The 10,379-nt window shown below is 39.7% G+C and overlaps 1 protein-coding gene across 1 annotated transcript; it reads left to right on the top strand.

The window, feature by feature from the left end:
• The first annotated feature begins 4,542 nt into the window (after positions 1-4,542).
• Positions 4,543-9,145, top strand: LOC149228356 (uncharacterized). The gene is made up of 6 exons (XM_089380751.1): positions 4,543-5,838; positions 5,980-6,815; positions 7,188-7,433; positions 7,704-8,032; positions 8,135-8,353; positions 9,054-9,145. The coding sequence occupies exons 1-6, from the start codon at positions 4,543-4,545 to the stop codon at positions 9,143-9,145; spliced, it is 3,018 nt and encodes a 1,005-aa protein (XP_089236877.1).
• The last annotated feature ends 1,234 nt before the right edge of the window (positions 9,146-10,379 follow it).

Here is a 10,379-nt window from a genome sequence, read left to right on the forward strand (position 1 = left end):
AAAGAATCATTACAATTTATATATTCGGTGTGCGAACTTATGTAAATGGAAGTGGTGGGCCTTATTTGGCCAAGGAATCAATATCTTTCCAAGTAAAGCCAACCATTTGATAGACCTTATACTTTTAACGCAAATTAATTGTTTATTCCACAATAAAAGGTTATGAAAATAACAAAAATAACAAGTGTAGTATCTAACATTGTTGCTTAGTACCTGCTTCTTAAGTAAAAAGTAATTGATAGCTAATTTAGATTAATTTAAATGTTTAGAGTTAAAAAACTCCAAAATCATGTAATTGATAGCTACTTTAGATTAATTTAAATGTTTATAGAGTTAAAAACCTCCAAAACTATGTGTATATTAAATATGCTACATATTAATAATAAACCCCAATTTAAAATAGTCTACATATAATATCATATTTATATCTCTTAAAATTAAATTATTATTATGGTTATGTAAAAAATTGTATTAATAATTATAAATATATAAATTTTGAAATGCAACACCAATATTTTTCATATAAAAAAAAAAAAAAAAGTAAACATTGTATAAATAAATAAATTATATTTAAAAGGAAATCTAAATGGTTCATTTAAATAAATTAATTTAAATGAATATTGTAACTAAATGATATGTTGTTATTTATTTTATATTAAATTCATTATCCAATTATTAATTAAAAATTAAATCTTTCAAATTAAAAATAATATAATATAATATATGAATGACTATATTTATTGTCTTATACATTTTTAATAGTAAAACTATATTGTAAAAATAGATATTAAAAAAATAAGGTGTAAAAATCAATTACTAAGCATAAATATTTAGATTTGTAGGTCTACACTTCATTAAATGTAATGACATTTGGTTTGGTGCTTCATACAATGACAATCCATTTTCATAAATATTTAGATTTGATAAATGTACTCTTTATTAATTGTTATGAAACATTGTAGCATACAAGATTTTTTTATTTTTTATTAAAAAAAAGGAATCAATCATCTGACAATTCAATTTTAAACACCATGAAATAAATGAACCAATTATAAAATAAAAATAGAAATTTCAAAATTAATTTTTGATTTCCAAAATATTTAGTTTAGTATTTAATTTTTTCAAAACTTTATAAAATTTATTTAGAAATTTCAAAATTAATTGAAAGTCAAGTATTTTTGACTAAAAACTTAAACAATATAACCTGCATTTGGGGGGTATGGCAAGTGTTTTTTATCTAAAAAGTAATTGATAGCTAATTTAGATTATCTAAATGTTTAGAGTTAAAAACCTCCGAAACCATGTAATTATAGCTACTTTAGATTAATTTAAATGTTTATAGAGTTAAAAACCTCCAAAACTATGTATATGTAAAGTATGCTACATATTAAAATAAACCCCCATTTAAAATGGCCTCAGATATAATTGTAATGCCCCCAGTTAATTGTTAGTGTTTAAATTAAAAACAGTAAATTTAACTATTGGTTATGGTTATGTTTGGTAAAACTGAGTAATTATTATTGTTGTTACTGTTTCAATTAATTATGTTGATAATTGTTATTGGTTGCCATCAAGTGTGGCTTGGAAATAAAAACAACTGTTAATGATTATAGAGCTTCCTCATCAGAGGGGTATTAGAATTAAAATATGACATCTGTCAGAAAGGGAAAAACCCTAACTACTTTCAGATGGCGGTTGAGCCCTCATAGAGGAAGGATACTTAATGTCAAAAAGAAAAAGAAAAAGAGGTTGCTACGTCTGGTAAGGACCAGATAGCAAGGCTCAGGAAAAGTTGCAATTTGGCAGCGAACGCTACGTCTGGTAAGGACCAGATAGCGTATGTTGGGAGCAGAGAACTCCCTGAAACTGCTATGTCTGGTAAGGACCAGATAGCGTAACTCTGGTAGTGCCAGAGAGTTTGCAGATAGCAAGAATCTTGCAGGAGTGCTTGGGGGTGGAAGGTCGAGGAGGACCCTCCTAAGGTCGGGAGGTTGGACAAGCGCACTAAGAGGTTTGCCTCTGAACAGGTATGTATGACCGAGAACTTGGTAGTCTGCGAATATGTTGTTAGATTAATTAAAAATTATGACAGAGCAGAGAACTGAAAAGGGTACAAAGGAAGTATCTTCTGATAGATGCAAGTAGTAAAAGACTTGAGCTATGTTTAAACATTAATCTTTAAAAAGAATGAAACCCCTGTACGACTGCCATATAGAAAGAACAGTCCAACAGGGAAAGAACGAAACCCAGAAAAGAGTAGGATCATCGATTTTTCCTCTGGAAATGATTCCTGGGTAAACTGCGTAAATGCTAAAAGGAAAAGAATTCCGTAAACATCTATCACGGGATGTGAATCCAACCAAAACGATAATACGTTAAATGATAAAATGGAAGCCTAGATTTATATGATTCCACAGAGCGATTCCTACGAAACTAAGAAAGCAAAATCAGGTCGACAAAAATAAACAGACCATGTGCTCATAGAATAATTTTCCGAACAGTGACTGTAGGTCTCTTCCGCTGAATACAGAAATTAGAAAAATTAAAATGTCATGCATTAACGAGATAAGGGAGTTAAACTTGTACTCACGCCAGGAACTTGTCTACCCCTGTGCCAACGTTCCAAATCAACTGTGGAACACCATTGTGAAATGGGCGGCCGTGACCGGTATGAACAGGGTAGAGAAGTCGGCGAATAGTCATCAAAGTGAAACAATAAACCACTTATAACAAGTAAACATAGCATGCACACGTTGGAGTTAATATTTCTAACCGAGAAATAGGAATTTACAAGAATCCTACAGAATAAACAAATGCAGCGAAAGTCTTCCAGTGAACAACAGTATTCATAAACCAAAGTAAAAGGTCGGCATTAACCCGACAGAAGCCCCAAAATCCATTATAAACCGTAACACCTTGTTATGAAATGTACATATATATGCATTAATCAGTTAAGAGAAATTACAACAGCTGTAACCGCGAATGAAAACATGAATGTTCAGGGTAAACCCTCGGCCCTGTATCAGATACATAGTATAAAGAAAATGTAGCGAGCGCAGTCCGGATTGGGCAACGCCGCTATACCAGTTCTGGGCAGAACCCAAGTTTGCCACGGAGAAACCAGAGCGGGGTTCTGTTTCAACCACATTCAAGGGGTGACTCAGAAATAAAAAAAAAAACACCATAGCTCGAACATAGATTCGGCAATTTGCCAAGAAGAAAGTCGGCCGAAAACTATTTTCAGAATCTTTCCATAATTTTTACATATATGACGTCGGTTCCTCTTACCAGGAAGCGGAAGAGGATGGACGGAGCTGTTTTCCACCATGCGCTGGTCACGGCACCCGTATTCCGCACCTGTAAGGAGAGGGAAGCCAGAAAAACAAGACAAATGAGTATCAGAACCATAGTAAAACAAAAGAATGCAAAACCGTAAATGAAGAAGCGTTTACTGTGAATAACGAAGTGCATGTTTACCGCGGCCATGGCTGGCAGGCGAAACCCCTATCTCCTCCTTGGCTGGACATGTAGGTGGTCTGCACTGTGTGAAATTCCAATCGCCAGAGACCTGCCAAGGTTGAGAGTCAATGCGGAAATGAACTGCAATGGGCCGAGTGCGACATAGGAAACCCTTAAGACTTTTACCCATACCTGGTAAGATATCAACCGTCGATCTGGGGATCCCATCTCCACCGTAGAAACGGGCGCGGGATTTTTCCGAAGAACGCTGTCACATGGGTCATCCGTGCCATGTACCAGGCACATTAAAGATCCGCCTTCAGCGTTGGTAACTGGAGTAGCCCCGGCCTATTGCAGCTTAAGCCAGCTAGCTGGTTACACGCCAGGTGGACATCATAAGAAAGCCCAGGTCTCAGAGCGCCAAAAATGGTGGTCGGAAAACGTTAACCGGAGTGAGCTCTCCAGCAAACTCGAAAACCCAGACCTGACTGATGGAATGCTGGCACGGGTAACCTTGTTTACGATTGGAGATTATTAATGGCAATTGCAGAATCCGCAGGACGAGGACTTAAGTAACATATCAAATCATTCAACCATAATGGTAAGTATATCCAAGCTACCATCGGATACTTCTCGAGACTGCGGGAAGGGTTAAGATTAATTATTAACCAAGCATCATATTATTACCATAGTCAACGATACATACATACGCCTAACGCCAACATTGCGCACGTTTAATGTTACCGTGGACAAACATTTATAAAGTGCTAAGACTAGGTGTTATAATGCCGTGGGTGTAATGCATGTGAAACGCTGATATTAACATTGTGACTAAGAATAATGTACCTTAAGCAAAGTATATGTAAGTGTTAATGTCAATAGGGGTAAATAAATTTTTTTTTAGCAGGTAGAAGTCTTACAAGTGGTATCAGAGCGAGGTTGCAACTCTGTGACCTCGGGTCAACCATAACTGAGAAACTGATATAAATAATTGAATTAATGAGCAAGTAGGGATTATCCAATGATGTATTGCATGTAATATTTGTGGAAAAGGAACTAATCTTCTGAACAGGTGACAGCAGAATGAGGAGAACGAGCAGCGCTCCTCATGGAAATGTGGACAGACCAGACAACGTCACCCACCCTCAGGGAAATCCTGAGATTTGGGTGCAGCTAGGGGAGGAGGCACGCAGCACCAATTTGACCATATTGGAGACGGTCCAGGAATTGAAGAACGAGATGGCTCGTTTGCGAGAGGACAACACCAGATTGACCATGGAACAGGAAAGGATCCTGAAAAGTTTATCAGATAAACAAAACCAGCACCAGCCTAACCCCAGTCCGGAGCAAAAGCATGTATCAGAAGAACAAGATTACCATACTGATCAGGACGAAACAGAGGGAAGGGCGGAGGCTCGAGGTGAGAAATCTGACAACGCTTCTGAACATCAAACCTCAAAAAGACAGCGGATAGAACTACAAGGAGAGTTTCGGAAGATTAAGCCGCCGCATTTTGATGGGGAGTCCGAGGAGGCTGCGGAAGCCTGGTTAATAAACATGAACAAATATTTCCAAGTTTACGAATATGACCACCATCTTAAGGCACGGCTGGCTATTTTCCAGCTGCAGGCCAAAGCTACATTATGGTGGGAGGAAGTCAAGATGGTGCGGGGAGTGAGTGAACAGGATATAACTTGGGAAATTTTTCAGAAGTACTTCAAGGAGAAATACTTGACTGAACGCTTTTACGATGAAAAAGCACGGGAATTTCATGATCTGCGGCTTGGGCAGCAGACCATGGATGAATTCATTACCAAATTTACATCTCTGCTCCGCTATGTACCATATATTCGGGAGGAAAAGGCAAAAGTGCAGCGGTTTGTTAGCAGTCTACCCCAAACAATGCGGGAAAGGATTGAATTTGATAACCCGAAGACCATGGATGAAGCGATTCGGAAAGCTAGAATATGCTATCAGCAGAATAAACAAAAGGGAGAAAGCTTTGGAAAGCGTTGGGTGGATAGAAAGGGCGGCAAAACCACTATGGGAGTTAAGGGAGCTCGTGGCAGTTTCAGCAAAGGAGGTTCAAAAGGGCCCAGCAGTAGGAATCAGTCTAGAAATCAGCTCAGAATAAAACCACCTAATGAGCCCAAATATAGCGAGCAGCCGGGCAGAGTTGATAATGAGGGGACAGTTAGACCGCCAGTACAGTGCTGGGGTTGTGGTGGGCCACATTATATTAAGAACTGTCCTCACCGAAAGGGTAGTGATCAGGTGTCCCAGGTTTATGAAGCTTCTACAGTGGGAGATGTAGCTCGGTCCATACCAAGAATAAATGCCGCTCTCGAGGACCGTCAAGCTGATTACCAGCCAACGATGGTAGAGTTCGAAGGTAAGATTTTTGATCGAACTGTTTCTGTTTTAGTAGACCCAGGAGCTACATTAAGTTATGTTAGCCCCAAAATAGTGGAAAGCTGTAATTTACAATCTGTTAAGTTTAAGAGTCCATGGTTGGTTCAGCTAGCTACCGGGGCCAAAAGGCGGGTGCTGGCCAAGGTCAGCAACTGTCCATTAAAGATAGCTGGACAGACAGTGACAGCAGAATTAAATGTACTTCCTCTCGGCTCTTATGATGTGTTAATTGGAATGGACTGGCTGGAAAGGCGGTGGTCCATAATAAATTGCAAAACCAAGACAATTTCCTACCGGGATGAACTGGGAAATGAACAGGAAATTCAGGGTATTCTGAAGCCAGTTCAGATTCGGCCAATTACTGCCTCACAACTGGCTAAATGCATCCGGAAAAAGTGTCAAGTATATGCAGTTCAAGTGGGTCATGCAAAATCTGAAGATAAAGATAATGCACTGGAAAGCATACCGGTAGTGCAAGAATTTGCAGATGTGTTTCCCGAGGAAATACCAGGATTTCCCCCTAAAAGAGATTTGGATTTTACCATAGAGCTGGTGCCTGGTGCAGCCCCAGTGTCTCGAGCACCGTACCGGATGAGTGTGCCGGAATTAACAGAATTAAAGATGCAGCTGCAAGAGCTGTTGGACAAGAAGTACATCTGTCCCAGTGTATCTCCCTGGGGAGCCCCGGTACTGTTTGTTAGGAAAAAGGATGGAACACTCCGTATGTGCATAGATTATCGACAGCTGAATAAATTGACAGTGAAAAACAAATACCCACTACCCCGTATCGATGAACTGTTCGATCAGGTGAAAGGGGCGACGATATTTTCAAAGATCGATTTGAGATCTGGTTATCATCAAATCAGAATTAAGGAAGAGGATATAGCCAAAACTGCTTTTCGAACCCGTTATGGACACTATGAGTTCGTGGTACTGCCTTTCGGGTTGACCAATGCACCTGCAACGTTTATGTGCCTGATGAATAGTGTATTCCATCAGTATTTGGATAAATTCGTGTTAATTTTTATTGATGATATACTGATATACTCTCAGAATATTAAAGAGCATGAGGAGCATCTCAAACTTGTGCTACAGACTCTACGGGAACATCAGTTATATGGAAAATTTAGCAAATGCGACTTTTATAAAAAGCAGATCCAGTATTTGGGGCACATCATCACCGAGAAAGGCATTGCTGTGGACCCTGAAAAGATTAAAACCATAATGGAATGGCCAACACCAAAAGACGTGGCAGATATCAGGTCTTTCATGGGGCTGGCTGGATATTATAGGCGGTTCGTGGAAAATTTTTCCAGGGTTGCATACCCCATCACCTCCTTGCAAAAGAAAGGGAAAATCTTTAAGTGGACAGCGGAGTGTCAACAGAGTTTTGAGCAACTCAAACACTTGCTCACTACTGCACCTGTGCTGAGCATTGCAGACCCGGGAAAAGATTACGTAGTCTGCACAGATGCAAGCAAAGAAGGTGTAGGAGGGGTGTTGATGCAAGAGGGGAGGGTGATCGCGTATGAATCCAGAAAATTGAAGGAACATGAACAGAAGTATTCAGCCTATGATCTGGAACTCACTGCTGTAGTACATGCGCTAAAAATGTGGCGCCATTATTTGGTGGGAAGAAAATTTTTATTGATGACAGATCATCACAGCTTAACTAGCTACTTAAGTCAACCAACTTTAAACGCTAGACAAGCTAGGTGGGTGGACTTTTTGGGCAGTTTTGATTTTGAAATCAAACACTTAAAAGGAAAAGAAAACCGGGTGGCAGATGCATTAAGCCGAAAAGCGCATTGTCTCTATGAAATTGGCCTTAGTGAAGGACGGTCTACCCTTAGCAAAGAAATTATAGAGGCTGCTGAGCAAGATCAAATCTACCAGCAAAAGAAACAACTTGTGCAGAATTCAAACATCCACATCATGCAACAAGGTTATGAGTTGGACGCAACAGGCATTTTATGTTACAAGAAAAGAATATGTGTACCCGACCGGAGCGATATTAAGAGGAAAATTCTGGATGAAAATCATAAAAGTCCTTATGCGGGACATCCGGGTTATCAAAAGTTAATCACTTCGCTTCGAAAGGAATATCACTGGCCAGGCATGAAAAGGGACGTAACGGAATATCTGGCACGATGCATAGAATGTCAGCTAATTAAAGCTGAACATCAACACCCCGCGGGTTTGTTACAACCATTACCCATACCAGAATGGAAATGGGAAGTTATTACCATGGATTTTATTACAGGGTTACCGAAGTCCAAGAAGAGCAATGACTCTATTATGGTTGTAGTGGACAAACTCAGTAAGACAGCCCACTTCATACCAGTTCAATCTACGTATCGTGCAGCCCAAATCGCAAATGTTTTTATGCAGAACATATTTAAGCTCCACGGGCTGCCAAAGACTATAATATCCGATCGCGATGTCAAATTCACATCAGCGTTTTGGAGGACCCTGTTTGAAGGTCTGGGAACTCAATTAAATTTTAGCACCGCATATCATCCGCAGACTGACGGGCAGACTGAGCGGGTGAATCAAGTGTTGGAGGACATGCTGAGGTCTTATGTGATGCAACAACCCACTCGGTGGGAAGAGTATCTGCATCTTGTGGAGTTTGCTTATAATAATGGATATCATGCATCCTTGCGGATGAGCCCCTTCGAAGTACTTTACGGCAGAAAATGCCACATGCCATCCAATTGGAGTGGACCGGAAGATAGACTCATGCTGGGTCCTGAAATGTTAAAAGAGATGGAGGCAATGGTTAAGAGAGTGCGGGTTAATTTAAAAGTGGCCCAAGACAGACAAAAAAGTTTTGCAGATCGTAAAAGGACCTTTAGGGAGTACCAAGTGGGAGAACATGTATATGTTAGAATTCGGGCAAGGAGAAGCGCTTTACAATGGAATGGTTGTGCCAAATTGGCACCCCGTTTTTGTGGACCTTTTCAGATTTTAGCACGAGTGGGGCCGGTAGCTTATCAGCTAGCCCTACCTAGCCACATCCGGGTCCATAATGTCTTCCACGTGTCAGTTTTAAAAAAATATGTCTATGACCCTAAACACATAATTAGCTGGCAGGACATACAGGTAAGTGGATACTGTGAGAAGCTTAAACTACAAGTGTTTGCCAGGGGAAACACTGATCAGATTGTTGTGTGTTTCAGGTGGAACCGGAAGGAGAATTCCTAGTCGAGCCGGTGAGCATATTAGATCGGAGAAGGGTCGTGCTGCGGAAACGAGTCATCACCCAGGTTAAAGTGCAGTGGCAGCACTTTGGGCCAGAAGAGGCCACCTGGGAGGATGAACAGAGCATGAAAGTAAATTATCCCGAACTGTTTATGGGTGAACAACATCAGGACGATGTTGAGCTTCAGGAGGGGGAGATGTAATGCCCCCAGTTAATTGTTAGTGTTTAAATTAAAAACAGTAAATTTAACTATTGGTTATGGTTATGTTTGGTAAAACTGAGTAATTATTATTGTTGTTACTGTTTCAATTAATTATGTTGATAATTGTTATTGGTTGCCATCAAGTGTGGCTTGGAAATAAAAACAACTGTTAATGATTATAGAGCTTCCTCATCAGAGGGGTATTAGAATTAAAATATGACATATGTCAGAAAGGGAAAAACCCTAACTACTTTCAGATGGCGGTTGAGCCCTCATAGAGGAAGGATACTTAATGTCAAAAAGAAAAAGAAAAAGAGGTTGCTACGTCTGGTAAGGACCAGATAGCAAGGCTCAGGAAAAGTTGCAATTTCGCAGCGAACGCTACGTCTGGTAAGGACCAGATAGCGTATGTTGGGAGCAGAGAACTCCCTGAAATTGCTATGTCTGGTAAGGACCAGATAGCGTAACTCTGGTAGTGCCAAAGAGTTTGCAGATAGCAAGAATCTTGCAGGAGTGCTTGGGGGTGGAAGGTCGAGGAGGACCCTCCTAAGGTCGGGAGGTTGGACAAGCGCACTAAGAGGTTTGCCTCTGAACAGGTATGTATGACCGAGAACTTGGTAGTCTGCGTATATGCTGTTAGATTAATTAAAAGTTATGACAGAGCAGAGAACTGAAAAGGGTACAAAGGAAGTATCTTCTGATAGATGCAAGTAGTAAAAGACTTGAGCTATGTTTAAACATTAATCTTTAAAAAGAATGAAACCCCTGTACGACTGCCATATAGAAAGAACAGTCCAACAGGGAAAGAACAAAACCCAGAAAAGAGTAGGATCATCGATTTTTCCTCTGGAAATGATTCCTGGGTAAACTACGTAAATGCTAAAAGGAAAAGAATTCCGTAAACATCTATCACGGGATGTGAATCCAACCAAAACGATAATATGTTAAATGATAAAATGGAAGCCTAGATTTATATGATTCCATAGAGCGATTCCTACGAAACTAAGAAAGCAAAATCAGGTCGACAAAAATAAATAGACCATGTGCTCATAGAATAATTTTCCGAACAGTGACTGTAGGTCTCTTCCATTGAATACAGAA

The sequence above is a fragment of the Pinus tabuliformis genome, chromosome J (genome assembly GCF_031772625.1).
Source record: "Pinus tabuliformis cultivar Carrire ecotype Pingquan chromosome J, CPIR1, whole genome shotgun sequence".
NCBI lineage: Eukaryota > Viridiplantae > Streptophyta > Pinopsida > Pinales > Pinaceae > Pinus > Pinus tabuliformis.

Bases quoted from the DNA above. Each gene is read 5' to 3' on its own strand.
- LOC149228356 (XM_089380751.1), top strand. From the start codon at position 4,543: ATGAGGAGAACGAGCAGCGCTCCTCATGGAAATGTGGACAGACCAGAC. The intron at 8,033-8,134 runs GTCAGCTAATTA...ATTTTATTACAG, and splicing joins TCTGGCACGATGCATAGAAT to GGTTACCGAAGTCCAAGAAG. The intron at 8,354-9,053 runs GTCTGGGAACTC...TGTGTGTTTCAG, and splicing joins TTGGAGGACCCTGTTTGAAG to GTGGAACCGGAAGGAGAATT.